The sequence below is a fragment of the Mustela nivalis genome (assembly GCF_964662115.1).
Source record: "Mustela nivalis genome assembly, chromosome: 3".
In the NCBI taxonomy this organism is placed as follows: Eukaryota; Metazoa; Chordata; class Mammalia; order Carnivora; family Mustelidae; genus Mustela; species Mustela nivalis.
In genome coordinates this window covers 44,117,012-44,140,882 of record NC_139022.1, presented here as the reverse complement: position 1 = coordinate 44,140,882, position 23,871 = coordinate 44,117,012, and the positions used below count along the sequence as shown (strand labels likewise).

The 23,871-nt window shown below is 40.2% G+C and overlaps 1 protein-coding gene and 1 long non-coding RNA gene across 6 annotated transcripts in view; one reads left to right on the top strand and one right to left on the bottom strand.

The window, feature by feature from the left end:
• Nucleotides 1-23,871, bottom strand: part of LOC309861728 — a 106,042-nt gene that overhangs the window by 6,561 nt on the left and 75,610 nt on the right. The window lies entirely within an intron of this gene.
• Nucleotides 1-23,871, top strand: part of CEP120 (centrosomal protein 120) — an 82,380-nt gene that overhangs the window by 51,036 nt on the left and 7,473 nt on the right. For 3 of the 5 annotated variants that reach the window (XM_082724882.1, XM_082724883.1, XM_082724886.1), the window contains 4 exons: nt 1,395-1,487; nt 2,929-3,090; nt 6,346-6,468; nt 12,954-13,052. In XM_082724882.1, coding sequence (XP_082581008.1) covers nt 1,395-1,487; nt 2,929-3,090; nt 6,346-6,468; nt 12,954-13,052 — 477 coding nt within the window. The remainder of the gene's footprint in view (nt 1-1,394; nt 1,488-2,928; nt 3,091-6,345; nt 6,469-12,953; nt 13,053-23,871) is intronic. The other 2 variants (XM_082724885.1, XM_082724884.1) reach the window with 1 other exon arrangement.

The following is a 23,871-nucleotide window of genomic DNA, read 5'->3' as shown; positions in this document are numbered from 1 at the left end:
ACTCACGCATTTGCGTTGCCAGGGGCAGAACATTGGAATTCTGACTCACCATCCTGTTTCCGTGTCTCTATATGACTTTATAAGGAGGTAGGGCACACTTAGTTGGTTTTTTGTTTGTTTGTTTTGTTTTGTTTTTTAGATAAACCAAAAGTAGGTGGTAGAATTAACAGAATTCTTACATAAGTGATCATGATTGGTTGGTATGTTGGGCCTAAGTCACTGAAATAAAGTTTAATGAGGACAGATGTCAAATTCTGTAGTCACAGCATTCTTCTGGACAATAGGTGTGTGGGTATAGTTATCCCAGGTTTAAAAACAAAAGCCTTGGGGGAATTTCTCCGACATAGCAAATGGTGTGATTAGGATCCTGAAATAGCACATGTGAGTTTAGACCAAGGTAATGTACTTGCTGTTCTTGTCGCTGGCGGGGAACATTCTTTGGCTTCTGAAGTAGTGAGATCACATAGGGTACCACATTTTTTTTTTTTAAAAGACCTAGTCTACAATCTAGACTCTAGATTAAATCCAAGATACTAGATGTGAAAATGGTAATATGTGAATAATTGCTAAAACTTGTGTTTATCTTGGAGAAGAAAAAAGACTCAGAGGATATACGATGGCTATCACCAGATTCAAATATGTGAAGACAGATATTTTTTTCTTCTAAGGATTACAAGTAAGGTTCGGGAGAATAAAACTGAGTTCCTGTTGACTATGGAAAAAAATTAATATGTGGCCTGGGCTGTGGAGACTAACTGGTGAGGTTCAGAAAGTCCTAGTAAAAATGATCAGTTAGAAATGAAGGACAGGAAACTGTCAAGAGTCCTACATGCTGTGTAGGCTGTGCTAGCACACCTCTTACTGTGAACGGGACTCACAGCAGGACTGCAGGCCTACGGCAGCCAGGGTACGAGGCTAATCATGAGGTCAGAAGTAATCATGAGGTCAGTTATTGGAACTGCGGGGAAGAGTTGGATCTGAACCATGAGGAGGATGGACTTGAAACTGATGAGCTGACCTAGCAACAGAAGTAGTTCTAGGGAAGGAGCATAAGTGATGAAGGGGGCATCAGAGAAATACTGGCATAGTGACCAAGGCAGATTTTAAGGAACTGGATGTTGACTGAACATAGGATTTTACTGGCAGTCTAATTGTCCAGTGGGAGAACGAGCTTCCTCAGGAAACTGAATGTCTCTTGAGATAGCCAAGCAGACGCTAGAGGGGCTTCCTTCCTTAGAGTACTAGCAAGAATTTCTGCTTTGAATTGGTGGATATAATTCATGATTTTCCTGTTCCCACATCATATGTTTCAGTATGTTAAAATGTATGCAGTGTTGACTTTGTTCATGTTTTGATTTGGGGGAAAAGGTAATTTTTCTTTTATTGTACTGTAGGTGGCTGAATATACTGTTCTAGAAGGAAAACTTCAAAAAACTCTAATTGACTTAGAGAAGCGAGAGCAGCAGCTTGTCCTTGCAGAATCGGAGGTAACTGTATTCCTGTCTTATGTCTTCATTTTCCAGAATCTGCACTCTAGGTACATGCTATTACTTTTCCTTTGTGTTCGTACGAAATCCATCTCATGGAAATGGTCTTGTGGGCATGATGGAGAAAAGTGCTATTCAATAAGAGGTCAGAATGGGAGGAGTAGATAACAAAGTATTTATCAGAAATGTTGTTACTCAGCCAGCTTTGGCTGACATCTGCAATGGTAGAGACTTTTGGTGAAGTTTCCCACATAGAGAAAATGTAGTACAAGCTCGTGGCCCAACCTTCTGCCCTTGTTCTCAGTAAGAACGGAATACTCTTCTTGGTTGACCATTAAAGGTTAGCTCCAAAGGATGGATGAAAACTTCTGTTAGTGCTATGCCTACCTAGCCATTTTGTTAGGTCTTACTGAATTTTACCCAAAGTATTTATTTAAATTACTACAGAAGTTTCAAAATAATTAGAATTTCTTCCACATTAAATTTATATGCCCCTTCCCTAACCACACATGTTTCTCAAAATTTTTCTCAGCATATCTCCCTGACTTTGTTATCATATATTTTCTGGAATTTCTAAAATGATTTGGAAACTGATATATTTAAGGTCAAACATCAATACTAAGGCTGAGTCACCTTCTGTGTTACTAGGCAGAATGTTTGTTTTCAGTGGGCTCCACATTTTGCTAGGCTTCGCCCGCAAATCAACACCTGAGTTGAGATTGAACGTCAGTTGCTTAACTGACTGAGCCAGCCAGGTGGCCCCATTTGTGGGTTTTTTTTTAAGATTTTATTTATTTATTTGACACACACAGAGAGATCACAAGTAAGCAGAGAGGCAGGCAGAGAGAGAGAGGGAAGCAGGCTCCCCGCTGAGCAGAGAACCCGATGCAGGACTTGATCTCAGGACCCTGAAATCATGACTTAAGCTGAAGGCAGAGGCTTAACCCATTGAGCCACCCAGGTGCCCTGTTTTTTTTTTTTTAAAGATTTTTTATTTATTTGATAAAGAGTGTGTGCAAATAAAAACGGGTAGAGGAAGAGGAAGAAAGAATCTTAGACTGAGTCAGATGCTTAACCGACTGAGCCACCCAGGCACCCTCAGAATATAAGAAATGGCCAAAGAAGAAAAGAAACTTGGGCATATTTGCTTAGGTAATACAATGAGTTTTATTCAAGTAGGAATTTTAAGTGATTAGGGCCTTTTTGGTTGAGTTTTTTGCAAGTCATGTATGGAGTTTAGGAGGTACTTTTTATATTAGAATTAAATGATGGATTAAAATTTGGCATTTCAGTATGTTTAAACATTAATTCTAATAATGGAAAAGGACATGGAGATAAATTTGTACATATTCTGAACATTGTATATAAGGATGAGAGAGTACTGGACAAGTGTCATGTAGCCCAGAGCATGCCAACCTCTGACAGATGCATCTGTTGTCAGGTTCAAAGAGAAAGAAAGGAACTGAAATTAGAACGTGAACGGAACCTGCAAGAACTTCAGGACTCTATCCGGAGAGCCAAAGAGGATTGTGTGCATCAAGTTGAACTCGAGAGGTTGAAGATGAGACAGCTCGAAGAGGACAAACTCCGACTGCAGCAGCAGGTGGGAGCAGTGCTCAGAGCTTAGCTGTAGTCGCTGAAAGGTTAGAAAGATACACAGTCAATCCGACTGTTGATCATATTGATTGCGGCGGGATTCAGATATACTTTAAGTCAGAGCTTGTCTTCCTAAATCAAAGTGAAAGATGACACTGGGATAATGTTCCTTCCTTTACCATTATTGACATGAGAAGGAACTAAGTTTCACTCCAGATTGTTATTTCTGGTAAATTTCGTGGGGGCCAATACATTGTTCATGTGCCCCTGGACCTGGTTCAGTTGCGAGCCAGGCTTGGGGAACAAACGGTGTGTGCTCTGTCACCTTACATTCCCCTGTCTGCCTCTCCCACTCCCCTCTGCGGCCCTGTCCCTGCAGCCAGGTGTCAGCCCAGGTGCTGCGAAGCCACCTCTCCTCTGACTCCTGTCCTCTGACTCACACTTCCTCGTGGCTTCCTCGCTGTTGTCCGTCCTGGTGTTGGTGTGTTGTCTTCCTTCACCCTGCGCACCATTGGTCTCCTGGTCTGCCTCTGCTTTGCTGGCCACCCCTCCAGCTCCTCCGTGGGCTTCTTTTCCCTTATTCTAGCCAGTCAGTGTTGGACGTCCTCCTGGCCCAGGCTTCAGTTGGTACTGAACAGTCTTATTCGTGCTTGTGGCTTCAGAGACACTGTGCACCTCGGGGACTTTCACATTTATGTACCAGCCCTTTCCTTTGCATTCCAGAACCAAATATCTAATCGCCCTTTGGCTTCTGTACTTGGATCTCTTAAAAGCATGGGAAACCCACCCTCACGCCCCGTCCATACACTGCAGTCACGGACTCCTCTGCTCTGGTCTTCCTCTTGCAGCTAGTGTGGTAATTTTGAAACTTGGGAAGCCTGACCTCCTCCACCGACATCCTCCAGTGTCCTCTTACTGCTCTAGGATAAAGATCAGAGTGATAAGCTTGCCCTACAAACCTCTGCATCCCTGGGGACCCAGCCTACCTCTCTCACCACTTCTCCCAGTCCTTTACTTCTGCTGGAGGCTCTCCAGCCACACTGGGTGTCCTTCGGTCTTCAGGCCGACTGTGCTTGCCTTCCCCAGAGCATCTCAGTGTCTGCTACTTCTCTTAGCCTCCTTGGGTTTATAGCACACTTCCCTAGAGCCATCTTCCCTGACCCTTATTTTCTAAGTCTCAGTCGAGTTTTTATTAGATGTTAGAGCAGTTTGTTTTTATTTTCATTAGCATGATAGTTTGATCAAGGTCAAATGATTAGCTCCATAAAATTCTTTGGGTTTGTATCTGTATGCCTGGAGTCCAGCCAGTCTTCAAAACATAATAGGGGCTTAATATTTGCTGAAAAAAAAAGCAGGATCAAGCTGTTAAAAATTCAGCTTCCCTTTCTTCAGAAATTTCAGCATAGATTAAATATGCACAGTGAATGCCTCCAGACTTCTTCGGTAAATTCTGGCATGAAGAATAGTTTCCATAGCTGTTCAGGGCCAGTTAAAGTCCCATTGTTTAGGCAATAGTAAATACAAACGTGATTGTTATAGAGGCCTCACTTAAAATATAAAAGATGGAGTTATGTAAGTGGGCAGTTGTGACTAGGATTCACAGGTAGTGCCTCTCCCACTTTGCAGGAAGATCGAGGCTTCTAATGTGTATTAGACTCATCACGGGATCTTTTAAAAAAAACTGTTCCTATCTTGTCCCAGACTGACGTAATTAGCTCACATCTTTGTGGGAAGAACCTTTCTGGCACAAACTGGTATTTTGGAAAAATTATCCCAAGTACTCTCCTAAAACATAGTCTGAGACCTGGGGAAAATCTAGCGGGGAGGTAGGAGGGAGCTGTGGGGCAGCACACGTGTCTGGGAGCTGAAAGTGCTCAGCCCTTACCTGGGAACATTTCACAGTTCATATAAAAGAAAACATGCTCGGCCCTGATTCAGAACCAGGTTCCATATACTCAACACACGGTTCTAACAAGACAGGTAGAAAGGACAAAAAGACACCCTGTCAGTGAAAGGTGGTCAAGTGTCTGTGTGCCCGTATAGAAAAGCAAGTCGCACAACTCCGTCCGTGTTTAGGGACCACTTAGCACAAGAGAAAGAGGCCCTTATGCCTCATAGCTTACTTTTGTACAACCTGATTGGAGCCATAGTAATTGTTTATGATGAGTTCTCTGAATGCTGGAAAAAATAACAAATATCAAGTCTGTTAGCTTTTGTTTAAAACAGAAATAAGTATGATGGAGATGCTTGAGAAAGGTTCTAATTCAAGTTTAAAAATGAAAGTTCAGATATGCAGAGGTAAACTTCAGTCATATGAAGAATTTTCAGGTAACAGAATACCTTAATACCTAGATGCTAGATAAATCCTAATTAGAACGATTTGTATTGACTGGCATGAAATAAGAATTTGTTATTGATAATTGAATTTCCATTTCTGTCACAGGTCTTCTCAGTATTTCAAATTCAGTTAAGTCTTATGTCTTAGTGAGAAGATAAATGGGTTTATCTAATGATTGGTAGTCATAGTGTGACATGTTTTTGGAAGGCATCTTTAACAGTGCTTATTTTCACTTCATTAAAAAAAAACCCAGATCAAATCAAAAAGAACATTTTAATATCCTGTTTTTTTAGGGGGGGCGGGGGTTGGTAGTTCTGAAACTCTTCAGAGGGGAGTTATATATAGACTTGAGTCAAGGTGGTCTTGCTTTTTTAATTTAACGGAGTATTTGCCTGCTCTCCTTAGAGCATTATTCTAGGGGATGAAGACATTCGATGCTACTTAGGTCTCTGCTACTTCCTGGCCCACAAAAATGAAGGGATTGGGGCAAATCATCTTGAAATGACTTAAGTTGTAATAGTATTTGAATTACAAAGTTCTTTTAACTTCAAATAATAAGTAAAATAAATGCCACACTAAAAGTTTATGTTTTTATCCATAATTAGCTGGTATATATATATAATGCACAATATGTTCTTATATGTGCCCTCCTAGTAGTATTGGTGTTTTTGTAAAGTGAATTTCATTTGCCATCTAAAATTTACCAAAAATGTTCTGGTGATACTGGTTTTGTAAGAAGTTTCATACTCTTAAAAAGCTTTTGTATGTTGTTAATTTTCCTCATTATAGCTTAGGGATTTCCTAAATTTTCTGCTATAAACATGTTTTAGCATAAGGGAAAAATGACCCTGTTCAATTTGGTAGTATTGAACTTAGCATACTGGTATTTTTTAATGGCTGTACTTTTTCCTTTGTTAAATACAGCTTAATGATGCTGAAAATAAGTATAAGATTTTGGAAAAAGAGTTTCTTCAGTTCAAGGATCAGCAAAGCAACAAACCAGAAATTCGTCTACAGTCTGAAATAAATCTTCTCACCTTGGAAAAGGTACCCATGTCAGATCATGGCAATTTAATTCTAATAATTTATAAAGTCAGTAAGTATTATTTGAATATAAAATATAATAATATTTCACTGTAGTGTTCTGATGTCAACTAAGAACAGAATTCTAGAGCTGAGACATTGTCAGTACCTGAATTTCTTGGCTTTTCTCAGTTTTCTCAGTTCTAGCTTGTACTGATCGGAATTGTTTGTTGTAAACAACAGAAGTGACTAACGGTAGGAATAAAGGAATCCCCGAAACTTTGAGGAAGGCTACAGAACAGGTTTCAGAGTAGGAATGAGAACGAGGGGAGCACAGCATGGCCTGTCCTGTTGCAAAACTCTCTTCTCTTGCTACTTTTGGTGCTATCATGGCCCTGTCCCTAGATTTCTGTATCCCCCAGTTCTGGTGCCAGTCTTGCTGTTGGGAATGCTCTCTGTGTATTACTCTCCGACAGGAGGATTCATTTCGAGCCCGCACTCCTCTAGGATGATGTCCCTCTCGAGGGGGGACGTCTATCCTCTTCTGTTTCCTGTGGTTGGAATCCAGGTCCTCCCTCTATTTATATAGAGGGAACAGGAAGTATATTCTGGTTCTAGGCATTAAAAAATTTGTAAGGTCCAACAGCCAATTTAAGTTTGACAGTATAGGCTCTTGCATTTTATCATTAGATGTTCTCTGGGCATTATTAAAAAGATAGAGCCTACATAAGAAAATGGCAGAGGTTATAAAGAAGAAAATAATCTGTGGAAGTTAAAAGCCACTAGGGGGCACCACCCTAGTTGGGAAGATGCCAGGGTAGTCCCTGGGCTTTTCATATTTTCTCAGGTAGTAGGTGTACTTTATGGTTTCCTCTCCCAACAGCCAGGCCTTCTCTCAGCTTGCCCTGGACTATCCCCACTGGGGCTCTAGCTCACGGACAACCCCTGTGTCTGGGTTCTGGGTAGGAAAAACTACTACTCCTGCTCCTTCCTTCTGTAGTCCCTCCTACTTGGGAGAGGTGGGACTGGCTGCTGCAGCTCATCATGGGGTGGGGGGCAGGGCGGTGGGGCGGGGGCTCATCCCTTCTCGCATTTCTGCTTTTCACCTGTCTCACCAGTTGCCTGTATTAAGATAATCTCTTTGGAAGACCTAGAGTGGTTTCTGGTTTCCTGGCAGGATCCTGATGGACAGAACTGATTTTTCATTATCCAGCAAAGATGTACGCTGACACTGTTAAATCCTGTTCTGAATGATTAAAAAACAGGATAGAGTTACTTAAACGGCAAGTCATATGGAGAGGCAGGGAACTTAGCCTAGGTGGTCATAACAGTGGAAAGGAAGATGATGGCTCCTACTGTCTGACTTTGTCTTACTAAAAGCCGTGAATGTAAAGGGGAGACAAAGCTACTTCTAGTGAAATCCGCACATGAAGTGTGGGACCTAAAGGACACATGACCTCTTATTGGGTGAATGTATAGGGAAGGATATTCCAGAAAGAGGTATGCAAGCAAAGGAGCAAGGTTAGAAAGTCTATTAGTATTTTGGTAATAGCTTGATTAGAACCTAATCATTACTGTCGTATTTTCAAAATAAAAATAGGACTGCTAAGAGAATGCTGGGAATTTTAATTTTTGGTTCTATGGCAGGGGAAGATTTTAGATAGTAAGTTAAAGAATTTGTATTTCATCTGGTATGGAAAGTCAGAGATGACAATCAAGTTTATCAGGTTGGCTTCATGGATGTTAATGGAAGTGAAGAATTTTCAGGAAGATCTTTGAGGGCGTGGAAGTTGTAGAGAATTATGGTTCTAGACATACTACGTTTGAGATGCTAGCAGAAGAAGGGAAGTGGAACAGTGGATGGAGTGGTTAAAAATGGGGAGTATAGTAGGAAGAGAGAAAAGAACTAGACTTACAGATTGGGGAGTCAGTGGCATCAAGTAAACACCATAATGCAGATGCAATGGGCTCAGGCATGCTGAGGAAGGACCCCTGAACACTTCTGGGACATGCAACCTCAGGGACAGAAAGTGAGGGAGAAGGAGGCTAAAAAGATTGAGAGGAGTAATAAAAACAGTCCAGTGCGGTGCCAGGAGAGGAGGACTTTTGAGAATCAGTAGTAGAGGCCATCCCTCATGAAGGGCAAGTCAAACATGGTGAATGAAGGTCATGGGTTTGACAGGTAAGAAGTCACTAACTTTGGAGAAGCCAAATTGCTGGGGCTTATTGAAAAGTTGGGCACAGGAAAAAATAAAATCTAAACCAAGGGCTTCACACTGGTGAAAAAAATCTTAAATGGTAGAAGGAAAATCTACACATATTTTTAGATTGAGGAAAGCAATTAAAAACAAATTGAGCTTTTACAGAGTAGGGGAGTAGTGGACCATGTAAGAGTTTCTCTTGGGAAATAGAGCCACTGTTTAAGAGGCAGAAAAAGAGAATACATAGAAAAGTTGAAGACAAGTTTTTTAGAAGTGGACATTAATTAAACAGTTTTTGCTGCTGTTTCCAAACTCAGTAAATGTTTTCACGGCCTGTCCACGTCTGTGTGCTGTGTTCCTTTTCTTACCCAGTGTGGGTTTGACTGCCCAGCCTGGTTGATGCTGCTTCTTACATATCGGGACAATCTTTGCATTTTTCCACTGGATTTGGTGGCCTGTTCATTTGTCTGCCAGTGAATTTGACTGCAGCTAGACCTCTTCAACCCCTCTTGATAAACCAAGTGTTCAGCTACTTCCATGTTGACCTCTCTGAATTCTGTGGTACCTGCCAAGGACAAGTGACATGCATGGCTTCTCAGCCCTTCTCACAGGCCCTGTTATGTAGGTGTCAGGATTTTCATTTTTCCCTTTAGACACGGTCTATCTCAAAATTAGAACAGAAGCACTATCTTTTCCAAATATAAACCTGACACTTCCCACCTTAGAAACACATTTAAGGAATTTTCAGAATCTCTTTTTCCAACTGTACTTATTAGCGAAAGGGTAAAAATCACTCAACATACAAGTGTAAACTGTCATTAAGAGCAAGAGGGAAGAAATTACTAGTTCACCAGACCTAACAAATTCACCCAGCATGTGTAAGTGTTCAGTAAAACAAGCCTTCTCTGCTCTTGTGAAAATTCTTGGTAAATTTTTTTTGGAGCCAGAAGAGGGCAGAATCCTATTTGTTATTTCTACATAATAACTAAGACCTAAAAGCACAAAAAGGAAGGCATAAGTGAAAAAGTATCTAGTTCCCATATAATTTTCTGGTTATGTCTGACTGAGAGCTTTTCATTTCTGACTGCCCGTTCTCTTCAGTGTAAAAGAAGTATTTCTATTTTCATGAAATGGTGTAACATTAAGTTAAGATACAGTTTTACCAAATACAATCCTGATTCCTTTCGTTATGTAAGAAGTCAGTTTATGATTTGGTTTTTGGTAGGAGTATCTTCAATGGCTTAGAAATAATCCAGTTTTTAAATAAAATATGGAAAACAATTTAGTAGGGCAAACTGAAGTTAAAAATAAATGCTAAGGGACGCCTGGGTGGCTCAGTTGGTTAAGCAGCTGCCTTCGGCTCAGGTCATGATCCCACCGTCCTGGGATCGAGTCCCACATCGGGCTCCTTGCTCAGCAGGGAGCCTGCTTCTCCCTCTGCCTCTGCCTGCCATTCTGTCTGCCTGTGCTTGCTCTCTCCCCCCCTCTCTCTCTCTGATAAATAAATAAAATCTTAAAAAAAAAAATGCTAAAATTTTTTTTTAAAGATTTTTATTTATTTTTTTATTTGACAGGCAGAGATCACAAGTAGGCAGAGAGGCAGGCAGAGAGAGGGAGAAGCAGGCTCCCTGCTAAGCAGAGAGCCCGATGCAGGGCTCGATCCCAGGATCCTGAGATCATGACCTGAGCCGAAGGCAGAGGCTTTAACCCACTGAGCCACCCAGGCGCCCCAATGCTGAAATTTTCTTATTATTTGGTAGCTATTGCCTGTCTACTCGTGTCTTAAGGTAGAGGGAAACATGAAGGGAAAAAACACATTATCCTTTGGGACCTCAATTTGAAAGAGTTTGTAAAGAAATTAGGGAGATGACTCAGCCTTAAGTGATTGTGTGTAATCAACTACCAGGGAACGTGATAGAAACTCTTGGCAACTTAGAAACAGTTTTAAGACAGCTTCAAGTTTTAAGTTAGAGTAGAAAAGTAACTGGCTCAGGAAGTAGTGGGGCAGGGGAGGTGATGTATAGGACATGGACCAGAGGGCAGGAGGAGAGGGTCTTCTGTTGAGGAAAACCCAGGAGATAGGTTCAGCAAGAGGACAGGTGTGATTCTGGAACACCGTGAAACCTAGACAGAGAAGAACAGGCTCCAGACTATAGGCAAGTCGCAGTGATGGTCGATGATTCTTAGCAGAGAGGGCAGTGGGGCGTGTAGATAGAAAAGATTCAGGCTAAAGAAACCAGAGAAGAGGAAAAGAACTTGGGCTAAGGAAATGGCAGTAGGAAAGTAGAAGAATAAAACCACCAAGGTTTTCCAGGAAGAAATCTAAATCGTTGGTCTGTGACAGACTCAAACCAGGGAGTAGAGCAGCAGTGATGAAGGCAGTGTCCTCTGTCTTGTAGGGGATACGAGCTGTGGGCATAGAGACAGGCAGATGGGAGCAGCAGTGAGCACGGCTCTGTGCCTACTGCCATGCTAGCCTCTCAACTGACTCCAGGTCCTGAAGTGAGCTTGCACACCAGAGGTCTGTAACTGGGCTCAGGATCTATGTGTATGGGCTAGCTCAAGCCTCCCGTCTACTCACAGGGAGACGTCTTAGCTTGAGGTCTGTGAGTGTCCTGAAGTAGATAAATTTTCTCTCGGGTGCATGTTTCTGGGAATTGGGTTGGTACGTTTTCTTTAGAATCACAGAGGCTCCTATATTCTTAAAATAAAGGTAGGAATAATTGATTGGGCCAGAGGAATGAACTCAGAAAAGTGAGGTTTCAACCTGAAATTTGATAACTATAGTTTTTTATTTAAGCATGAATAGCTACGCAAATGGGAATTATTTTGAGACTCATGGCAAAACGGATAAAACCTTATCCTGCTTTTTCTGTTGAGTCAACCCCTGGGTTTATGTGACCCCTCTGGTTTCAGTCCCGTCCTGACTCTCCTCCTTGGTCCCGTCCAGACTACTACACATTCTCCAGGACCCATGGACATGATTAATACTTTTAAAATTCATAATTAAATTCTACCCTTTAAAAAAAAAGACCCTTTTATCTCAGAGCAATATCTCATATTGCTATTCCACTGACTGACACCCTGTTGTTAAATTACCAAGTAATATGGACAAATCTGGGGGGCATAAGTAGAAGAGATCATCTTTGATAATCTCACAGTATTATTCAATTTAGGACATGTAAGTCTAGTTGTGAAATGTCAACACCTTTAAATCCAAGCACCAGGGATTTGTAAAGCCGAAAAAAACCTTGACTCCATGAAGTCATATATTACTGCAGAGAATGTTCTGGTCTTTTATGAAGGGAATTTGGCAATCAGCTTTTCCTTACATGAAAATAAAACAAAAATTTTCTGGAGTTTGAATTTTGGGAGAGTGCCTTTGGGTTTGTTTTCCTGCAAAACACAAGGAGCTGTGTGTATGGGAAAAACTAGACTTGATATAAAAAAACTTAGACCCATTTAGAGTCACAGTATTTTACTGTAATTCAGGCATATTATTACATTATCACTTAAATAGTAAAACTGTCTGTTGGCTTCATGGATTTGTTTGGTACTTGGTTTGAAACACTGAGAGAGTACATTCCAGAACTTAGCCAAGTTGGCTTGAGTTCATGCACAACAGATTGCCTGCTGCAAGTATAAATAACCATTTTTTTAATGGAATCACTTTCATGTTTTTCTTTATATATTTGAGGGAAAACAGAAAATAAGAGTTAGATGAGTATTAGTAGGAGCATTATTTTTCCTACTCTTGGATTTATTTTAACATTCTTAAAATATTTTTCACTTTGTACTCTTGCTTCGTAAACTGCTCTGATAAAACATTTCACTGTTTTCGACGTTTTCTGATTTTTGCCGAAATACAAAAGTATCTCTACTAGCTTTTTTTGTTTTAAGACCAAGTTCCATGTCATGAGAGGCCTCCAAAAGGAATAAGTTGGTTTCTCAGATTGAGAGTGCCAGCTGAATTGGAATGCTAACAGTAAGAACTGCTTTTTGTAAAAAATGAATGTGTTTTGCACTCTCTACACGTTTTAATACATTTATAGTAACTGTCTGGAGGTTAAGACTGATTCAGTTCCTTTTAGTATAGGCTGTTAGGCAGTAAAAATACGACTATATTTTAAACAAGAAAATGTTCATGTGCCATAATATTTATAGTAAATTATATAACAGTTTTAGATGATGTCGTATGTTACACTGTATAAACTCTTTTCTTAAGCCAGACTCTTTGTATATATTATCTTTCAGTGATTGTACACAGTGGTATAGTGTTTCACTTGATACGATTTTAATCACTGTCAGGTTGAACTTGAAAGGAAGTTGGAATCTGCAACTAAGTCTAAACTGCATTACAAGCAGCAGTGGGGACGAGCTTTGAAAGAACTTGCCAGACTTAAACAGGTATGTAGTTGATAGCTGGTGATGGATTGGTCGTTTTATGTCTTTTCCCCCTTGATTCTTTACAAGTATGCGTATTTGGCAATATCTCTTATGTTCGGATATGTTCATTTCAGTTGTCAGGGCTATTTCTGACATTAGGAGGTTAGGGGCTTTTTAAAAGAGCTTTTTCTTAATTAAAAAAAAAAACTTTTAGGGTTTTTTGTTTTGTTTTGTTTTGTTTTAAGTAATAGCCAGCTATCCTCCCTGGAAGAAAGTGGGAATAATTTATTTTACTTTCACTTCTAAAATGGTCATTTTTTTTTTCTCTCTTAGTAGAAATTCCTTCCACTGAAAGTATCTTTCAGGAGAGAACTTTAAGAATAACTTTAAAAATATAACATGTCCTGCAACTGAACAGCTTATTTTAAATGTTATTCCTAGAATTCATAGTCATTTATATTCAGTGAAGAAAAGGAATCAGAGACAATTTTTTGCATAATTTTACAAGAATTTAAAAGGTGATAGTGGTTTCCTGAATTCTTATTAGGTTACCTTCCCCCCCCCCCCCTTTGGTAACAAATGCCGTAAGCCTCAGGAGAAATTAATCTCATTTTGGGATGTAATTTCCTCAGATGATTAAGGTCAAGTAAAATATGAGCAGGTTTTTTGGAATTCAACCTACTTGACCTGACACTTCTAAGGATCAATAATGGTTAGCTTTATTCTAACTTCTGCCTTTTCTTTAACAGTCAGTTTTATTCTGAAGGAAATTTGGCACTTGGGCCTTTCAAATTTGTATTCTTTTTAATCTGTCTCCATGACCATTAAATGCTATTAAACAAATTCGTGGTATCGTAGCGATCACTTCCTGCCCTCAAAGAGAATTATGTTCAAGACCGTAGAAGAATTAATAGTACAGTTTGCCTTAACGTAGCTCCTAGAAGAGTTGAGATTGTACAGAATGACTATGAAAGTTCGCAGGACTAAAGATAGATGAGTGTAACTGGGGGCCTCCTGTATTCAAGGTACTGCCCTAGATTGATTGATGTAGGTAAAACTTAAGTCTTTCCCTCAGGGAGCTTGCAATTTGCTAGTAGGGAAGAAAATTACAAGTATAACATATATATTTAAGAGCCCTGAGAAGAACCATCCAGAGTAGTCAGGAGGGGAAAGTGCATCTGTTTTACAGCACTTTAAGAAGGGGCTTATGGAAGGGAAGGTATGTGAGATACAGTTCTGGTGAGTGGGTAGTGATTGAGGAGAGTAGTGAGGGAAATGTTGGAAATAAAACTGCCAAAATGATTATGGCGAACAGGATCAAATTGGAAAGCAGAGGCTGTACTTGAACTCCAAGAGGAGGACCCCTCATAGCAGTCATTTGAGGCTAGAAGCACTGGAACGTCAGTGGGAACGTGACATGCAGACTCATGTAAAAAAACAAAAACAAAAACACACATAGTTTTGGTAGATGCTGTGTAGCACCATCTACTTGATTTTAACGTGGAGTAGACAGTCAAAGATGATGCCCAAGACTTAAGCCTTACAATCTGAAAATTTAAGACGAGAAGGAGAAAGGACTTACAAAGTTGGGCCCTGTAACTCGTGCAGAGGGACATTCAGCGAGCAATCAGAAATGCGGATCCGACGTGGGGAGGATGCTGTGGCTGAAGAACACAGCAAGGACTCCCTTGCAGGGGTGGGAACTGAAGCTGGGGCAGGCAGAACTGAGCATTCTTAGGTTTGCAGTGGACAGATGAGAGCTGATCCTGGAGGCAGCAGCTGGAAAGAGAGTGATCCTGATTTCTAGCCCCTTACTTGTCATTCCATTCTAACCAAGATCCTTCCAGAGCAGGTCATTTTATTTCTGTTTTCCAGAGGAAAGACACTGAGACTTAGAGGTCAAGTCAGGTGCACCTGCTCATACAGTGACTGAGGACTGGAGTCCAGGCTCTTTCCCCTTTATAATGTCAGCTTTTTTTTTTTTTTTTAAGATTTAATTTATTTATTTGACAGATCACAAGTAGGCAGAGAGACAGGCAGAGAGAGAGGAGGAAGCAGGCTCCCTGCCAGGCAGAGAACCTGATGTGGGGCTCGACCCCAGGACCCTGGGATCATGACCTGAGTTGAAGGCAGAGGCTTTAACCCACTGAGCCACTCCAGGGCCCTAATGTCAGCTTTTTATTCCCTAGAAGCCAAATAGTGAAAGAATTTCAGGAAGAACAAAGGGACCCAGGGAAGGCTTTAGAGATTTCTGACCAAGGACTGAGGTACTGGTCACAGTTTGGCACATCCCAGCCAGGAAAATGTTAGATAGAAGAGCTCTGATGGTGAGAATTCAGGGACTTTGGACAGGAGGAAGCTCAAGTCGTGATGCCAAGGTCCTTAGGTTACATGCCATATGAGAAGGAGGAGTCCCAAGGAATTGGGAACAGGAAGTAATGTGTTGAGAGTAGCTATTAGAGGTAACAGGATTAAAATTCTCTCAGAGGCGGCACACGGGGTTGGTTTAGAACATGGCTTGGAGTCCTAAGAGGTGAGCGGAATCTGGGCTCTACTTCTTGATTTTTCACCGTACCAATGAGGAGACTAATCTCTCATCACAAGTTTTTCTGAGAATTGAATGAGTGGCTCATACAGCATTTAATAAAGGTTTGGTTGTAGGATGTGCCCACTACCTGGGAACTGTTACAAGGAGATGAGCTCTAAACCTGGAGTATTCTTAGTTTTAGTCATCGGGGACCTAATTGGTTGCTAGGTTTGGGTATTTGGGGAAAAATATTGGAGGGATTTGTGACTACAGTGTTCTACTCAACAATCTCAGATTTTTAAGTCTCCAAAAGCGGTGGATGTGATTATATAATAATAGAAATAGGCAAGTGGGCAGGCTATAGTTTGAGTAGTAACAGTACTTTATATTGATGTGGTAGCTTTATAGATGTTCTTTAGAAAACTGTGTAGAAGGGAAAAAAAAATCCTAAAGTGCAGATATACCAGGTAGGTTGTAGAACTTCCTAAAGTTTGGGTATAAAGAGATGAGAGTGCACGGAAACTGTGCCTCTGTCAGCATGTCATTCCTGGGAGCCTGTGGTGCCCCTTGCCCAGGAGTGACTGCTCCCCACTGAGCAGCGCTCTTCCCTGTGGAGTCCCATGTCCAGCTGGGAGCCCTGATCATTCCCCAGGGTCTTGCCAGGTGGTGAAAAATGGGAATGAAGTGAGCCAAAATAATACAATATTGTTAGAAAAGTTCGAGGACAATCGGCTTACCATTGTATTTTGTCCTTCAAAGCTAAGGGAAAAATGTTTTAAAGACAGTGTTTGCAATACCGCGATTAGATTTGCAGTCATTTCCAGTCTTAAAACTGAGAGTAGACTGAGAAGACGTGGAAGGACCTGCCTGCAGCTGAAGGAAAGTTACATAGTGAAGGCTCAGAGACTCAGAGAAGGGCTAAAGCCATAATGAAAAGGTAGAAAAGGGTTAGCTGTTGGCTAGGGATGACTTGCTTCTCCAAAGCAAATACCCTAAGTACTGAAATGGAATTTCATTGGGATTGTCAGGGAAAGGCTGCCCCCCGCCCCGCCCCTCCTTCCTGTCACAGGCATCCTTGTACACTTTGGCTCTTTCTGGCTCCTCCTATTTAATGCCTTCTTTTCTGGTTACACTTTATCCCTTCATCTTTTCTATCCTCTTGCCTAAAAACCACTGGCAAAGTAATTCTGGCAGTTTATTCCTCCAGAGAAGTTATTGTCACAAAAGTCAGATGCTGGGCGCCTGGGTGGCTCAGTGGTTTGGGGCCTCTACCTTTGCCTCAGGTCATGATCTCAGGGTCCTGGGATCGAGCCCCGCAACGGGCTTTCTGCTCAGCAGGGAACCTGCTTCCTCCTCTCTCTGCCTACTTGTGATCTGTGTCTGTCAAATAAATTAAAAAAAAAAAAAAAAAAAGTCAGACGCTGCTCTGACTTAGTGTCTGTGTTAAGAACAGAACAGCCCTACATGGCTGGTTTACCTCGGAACTATTTGCTCCAAAAAAAAAAAAAAAAAATCTCATTCTTGGAGTGCAGTGATCTTCCTTGCAGACTAATTCTCATCCTTAGCCCACAAACTTTCTGCTTTGGAAACAACACTGTAAACAAACTTTGAGGTCAGCAGGAATCACTGATGGTCTGCAGACAACTTTCGAGGTTCGGCACTTGGGAAGAAAGGCAAGAGCCAGACTGAACTGTGCTCTGCCACTCACTATTTTTGCAGGATTAAAATTAATAACTTCAACTAAGCACAATTTGTATGTGTGAAAATACAATTTTTTAGAACTTTTTATTTAAAACACATTTATTGTGTTTGAATATAAAATTGGAATCCTCTCTCTGCTTTTGTTCAGATGATTGTTTGTGCAACTTCTTGTTTAAATTGGATTAGTACCATGTTAATTTTACATTGCCTCTGGTGAATAGCCACGGGGCTCTAATCTCTGCCAGTAATTTGTCACAGCAAAATCCTCTGGAGGGCCATACAAAACATTTGTGTAGTACGGATTAGACGGGGAAAGCCATATCTTAGATTGTTAATAAATGTTAATGACAAAACCCAGCTGGTAAAGCTTGGAAATAAGATCTAATGCTTGGTGCCTTTTGCCAAAACAATGTTTAAACAGATTTCCATTACTCAAAGGTGACCCAGTATAGTCAATTTGTGAATTAAAAAAATCATACTCCTCTAATGATTTAGGGGGGGGAAAATCTTTTCTATTGCCTCACACCCATAAAAATCTGTGTTTCTAAGCTGCAATTTTGTGTTGCTGTTGTTGGTCTTTGCAAACGGGGGAGACAAAAGCTGTAAAATGGAATGTAAAATGGGTCTGAACTTAGAAAACAAGGAAATTAGCCCCAGACATTCTGGATCTGATGTCTTTCCTACAGGGTGTAGCACAGATCTTTAAAGAATTCTGATTGTTAGACAGTTAAGGGGGAATTTAGTTTCTTTTTCCCGCAGGTCCACCAAGATACACTCTACAGCTATTTTTAAACCCAAACGTTCGAGTTTCGTTGTTCTACAGATACTGAAGGTTGTGGCTTTAACTTTTGTTTTATAAATAATGTTTACTTAAAAGCATTTCTTGTCACCTTATAAAATAATTGTCTAGGTAGCATGAAAGCCACTACTTTAAAAACAAAAATCAGTAAGAGATATGAATTTGGTGCTGGAGAAAATTTAACATTTTCATTATGTCAGCTCCATTAACACTAGGTACGTTTGTTCCCAGGACAGGAAACAGAACGAAGATTTGGGGGTAGGGTGTGGGTCTCTTACCATATTTGTGCCCAGTAGATCTGTTTAAAACTAAGCTCTGATGTATTTAGTTAAAACAACACAGACTTCATTGGCTGACATCAGCACTATCTTGTCCAGCCTCCTGCTTATCCACTCGGGGTAATTAATTTGATTAATTTATAAGTAATTTAGCCAAGGAGGGGATGTAAATCTTTGTTTAAGAAAACAGTTGGAGGTCCAAGTCTTGGTTAAAAACTGTGTCTTGAAACCATCCAGGCCCTCCTACTGACTTGTCAGCTCTGGGTTATTTTCAGAAAACTTGACTTGAGTTCCTTAGTTTCGTTGTAAGTTTTTCCCACAGACTTACATGGTATGTGTGAGTGGGAGAGTCAGTAGTGGCCACTTTTTAGCCGCTGTTTAGTCTAGTGTATGCATGTTTACATCTCCTCTCTGGATTTATAGGCAGCTAAGGCAAAATAAAGATTATACTCACTTGATGGAGGAGCCTTTAACCCAGAGCACCTGGCAACAGAGAGGATTTCTTGCTCTAACCTCTAATTTTTGTGCGTGCATGTGCGATGATTATTAATGCCACAGACCTGAAGAAAAATGCAAGGCATTTAAAGGCTTTTCTTTAGTGTTTTAGAACTAGAATGTTTCCAGTTTCGTAAAATGACAGTTTTGTAGGTAAAGCTCGTATCATATAATTGGCTTTAGTATTTTTTTTTTCTGCTTGTAATTATGCTTGCTTATTGTAAACAATTGCAAATTATGCAACAGTGCATAACACAGAAGAACGAAATCACCAGTATTCTTATCCCCTCCTTAGCCAGTGTTAAGAGTTTGGTATATTTTGGTCGAGCTTTCTTGTCCTTTGTTTTTTAATCATTACTTTTTAAGATAGTCTAACAGTCCAAAGAGGGGACTTAAAGAAAAGATGATGATTCTTAGACACCCCAACTCCAACTTTATATTTTAAGAAACAGCATTATCAGGGCTTTGGAAGCTCTCCATGTGCCTTCTTTCAACTGTGTCCCCTCCAGAGGGGACGGACTACTTGCCTAAATTTGGTAGCTATTCTTCCTTTGCTTTTCTTTAGTGTGTTTTTAAACGTTATATAGATGGAATCATTTTGTTGTCTACCTTATATGACTTAGAATTGCTTTTAAGATTTAGCTATAGTTAATTTTTATTGCTTAAAAAAATATGAACATATCACACCATTTATCAAGTCCTTTTTCAGTGATTTTATTTTTTTAACTTAGAATAAGACAACACTGAAAATTTTTATATGTGCCCAAGTTGTTCTTGTATTTATACCAAAAAGTAGAGTTTCTGGTAATAGGGTTCACTGGTTTCTTCTGCTAAATATGGCCAAATTACTTTCCAAAGTGGTGGTACAACTTTTCAGTTCCCAAGCGTGCTAATTGTTATTCTCCATACCATGTCCAGCCCTTGGCTATTATAACGTGTTAATTTTTTCGATTTTGGTGAGTCTGAAATAGTATCACTTTGTGGCTTCAATTTTCATATCCCTGATTACTTCTTTGGAGCATTGTTTTCATTTCTTTTTTTTTTTTTTTTTTTTAAGATTTTATTTATTTATTTGTCAGAGAGAGAGCACGAGCGAGAGCGAGCACAGGCAGACAGAGTGGAAGGTAGAGTCAGAAGGAGAAGCAGGCTCCCTGTGGAGCAAGGAGCCTGATGTGGGACTTGATCCCAGGACGCTGGGACCATGACCTGAGCTGAAGGCAGCTGCTTAACCAACTGAGCCACCCAGGCGTCCCTGTTTTCATTTCTTTTTTTTTTTTTTTTTTTTTTTTTTAAGATTTTATTTATTTGTTTGACAGAGAGAGATCACAAGCAGGCAGAGAGAGAGAGAAGGAAGCAGGCTCCTGGCTGAGCAGAGAGCCCGATGTGGGGCTCGATCCCAGGACCCTGGGATCATGACCTGAGCCGAAGGCAGCGGCTTAACCCACTGAGCCACCCAGGCGCCCCCCTGTTTTCATTTCTTTATTAACCACTTGTGTGGTATCACTGGGGAATGGCTTTTTTTTTTTTTTTTAAAGATTTTATTTGTTAGAGCGCAAGCACAGGCAGACAGAGTGGCAGGCTAGAGGCAGAGGGAGAAGCAGGCTCCCTGCCGAGCAAGGAGCCTGACATGGGACTCGATCCCAGGACGCTGGGATCATGACCTGAGCCAAAGGCAGCCGTTAACTGAGCCACCCAGGCGTCCCTGGGGAATGGCTTTTTAGGTAGAAGTAAGGCAACAAGTAATCCAGATTTTCAAATTACAGCAGTGATAGTTATTTCAAATTTGACTTGTGATAGGAAGTAGGTGATATGATGGAAAATTGGAATCTTGAATGATACAGAAATTCTAGAACTGAGAAGTACTTTAAGTGCAATGGAAGATTTCAGTGGATGAATTAATAGCATATTGGTTAGAGCAGAACCAAGAATATATCAACCGAAGTCAATAAAAGGCATCCAACCTGAAAGAGGGCTTAAAAGGATGGAAAATAGAGTCAAGAACATGAGCATCACATGGGATCGACTATATGAGACTGGCTTCCTTTTGTGTGTATCTGTGCCCCTGTCTTAGTCTGTTTGGGCGCCATAACAGAATATCACAGACTTAAACAACAGATTGATTTCTACAGCTGTGGAGGCTGGAAGGCCAAGATCACAGTGCTGGCATGTCAGGCTCTACGTTTGGTGAGAGTCTGCTTCCCAGTTCATTAATGACCACCTTTTTGCTGTGTCCTTATGTGGAGGCCCCCGGGAGCTTCCCTTGACCTCTTTTATAGGGGCAGCAATCCCATTTATGAGGGCTCGCCTTCACGACCTAATCACCTCCCAAAGGCCCCATCCCCTAACAGCTCAAAATGGGAATTGAGTTTCATTAGGCACATTTCCCCAGCTATCCAGAAATAGAGAGTTCCTGAGAAACTTGTTGGAAGTTGAGATGGCACAAAGCAGAGAGTATCCCCAACTTTCCCCCAGTTGGTGTTCTGCCATTTGGCTTTTACAAAAGACCTACATGTATGGTAATGGCTTTTTCAGTAGTAGTCAAACTCTTCTTTGGATTCATTTAGTCAAAGCCGGTACTAACGTAGGTTTTTTGGAATAATGAAGCCGTATGATAGCAACTTTCAAAAAGGTGGGAAACCTGTATGCATTTTGGAGAGACACAAATATTAAGCCTCTAGCAAGCCCTCAGAAGACAACAGAATGGGAGAGAAAGCAGTATTTGAAGAGATACTAGGTGAGAATTCTCAAAGTAAAAAAAGGTATCAGTTTATAGGTAGAAGAGTGTTTATGAACTCTAAGCAGAATAAATACTAAGTAAATCATACCTAGATTCATCATAGTAAAATTGCCCAGAAAGAGCAAAACCGTAAGGAATGGGGGTAGAGGAAGGCACGGCCTACACGGGGACAACAGTCAGACAGATGAGTTCACAACAGCAGCACAGGAATTCATAAGAATACCATCCTTGAAGTACTGAAAGAAAATCACTGCCAACCTCAATTGCTTTATGCAGTGAAAGTGTTCTTCATAAATAACAGTGGCATAGGACTTTTCAGACTAACAAAAATTGTGAGACGTTGTCATGGCAAACCTCAAGTAAAAATATAGGGTTTTCTTCAGGCAGAAGGAAAATGATCCCAGAACGTAAACAGGAGAATAAAAAGGAATGGAAAGAAATATCTGACTAAATAGAAATAGTTGTTGATTGTAGGAAACAACCCTCACAGGCTTTGTTGGGTTTAAAATATATGTAGAATTATGGGGCGCCTGGGTGGCTCAGTGGGTTAAAGCCTCTGCCTTCGGCTCAGGTCATTATCCTGGGGTTCTGGGATCAAGCTCCGCATTGGGCTCTCTGCTCAGTGGGAAGCCTGCTTCCTCCTCTCTCTCTCTCTCTCTCTCTCTGCCTGCTTCTCTGCCTACTCGAGATCTCAGTCTGTCAAATAAAAAAATAAAATCTTAAAAAAAAAAAAAGTAAAAATGACTAAGAAGCTGATTGGGGGGTGGGGGTGGAAAGGATTAATCTAAGAAAAGACCAGAGCAGAGAATAACATAGAAAATATGGAAGAAATATAGCCTCCTAACATGTAAAGATTTAAACCAATTATATGACCAGTTGCTTTAAATATAAATGGACGAAATACTGTCATTAGAGACAACTACTACATGAAAAACTAAAAACAACGGCAGTATGCTACTTAGAAGGGATGTGGCTTAAATGTCAAGATATAGAATGGATAAATTTGAAAAAGGAAAAGTATTTTACACATTAATACTAATCACGAGAAAGCCAGTCTAGCACTACTTTTTTCAGGCAAAGACTTGAGAGCAAGAGAGATTATTGTAGGTAGTGTTCCTCATCATCAAAGGGTCAGTTCACCTGGAACATGACAACAGTTCCACCTGTGTATGCACCTGGCAACAGCCACAAATGTATACGAAGTAAAAAATCAAGAGCACTAAAAAGGGGCAACCCTCTCGGGTCCCCTCCCTCTTTGGGAGCTTTCTACTATTGCGCAATAAACTTTACTATTAAAAAAAAACATAAAAGGAGAAATAGACAAATTCATAAAAATGGTACAGTTTAGTCTAACTCTCCTGGGACGTGATAGAGCAAACAAAATCAGTAATGATTTAGAAGATTTAATCAGTACAACCGTTGGTGTATATATAGAATTATTTCATGAGAGAAGTCTAAAATACACATATTCTAGTGCCCACAGGACATTTAGCCACATTGCTCACATGCAAGATCACACTATTCTCAACAAATTTCATATGGTTGTATTTGAGAGTATTTTCTGTCCACAGTGAGTTTAAGCTAAAAATTAATAACAAAAAGTTAATATCCCCAAAAGACTGAAAATTAAGTAATATACTTCTAATTACCTATAGCTAAACTAAAAACCACAAGTGACATTAGAAAACATTTTGAACCAAAAAATAACAGCATATCAAGACAGGACATTTAATGCAAGCTATGCTTAGTGGGAAATTTTATAAACTTGAGTACACTTAAAAAATAAAAGCAAAAAAATTATTTTTTAAATACACCTTTCAGATGGTCAGGAAGAGTAAGAAATTAAGGCAGCTAGAAGAAAGGGATGAATAAAAATTCATGAAATAGGGTGAAAATATACAACAAAATGAAAAAAATGAAAAGTTCTTTCTTAAAAAGACCTCCTTTGTGGCAGACTATTCAAGGACAAAAAGAGAGTTCCAGCATCAAGAATAGAAAAGAGTGACACAGGGCTATTGATCCCATAGTCACTAAAATAAATAAGAGAATGGTAATACAATTTTTCTGTAAACTTTGAGAAACAGAACTTACAAAGCTGACACAAGAAGAAACAAAATATTAATTGGGTAGCTGTTAAGGAAATTGAATCGAATCTGTAATGAAAAACTTTCACATAAAGGCTCTAGACCTAGATGGCTTCACATTTGAATTTTAGTAGAAACATTAGAAAGAAATACCACTAATCATAGACAAACTGTTTCAGAAAGTAGAAAGTCTGAACACTTCTTTTTTAAAATGAGACT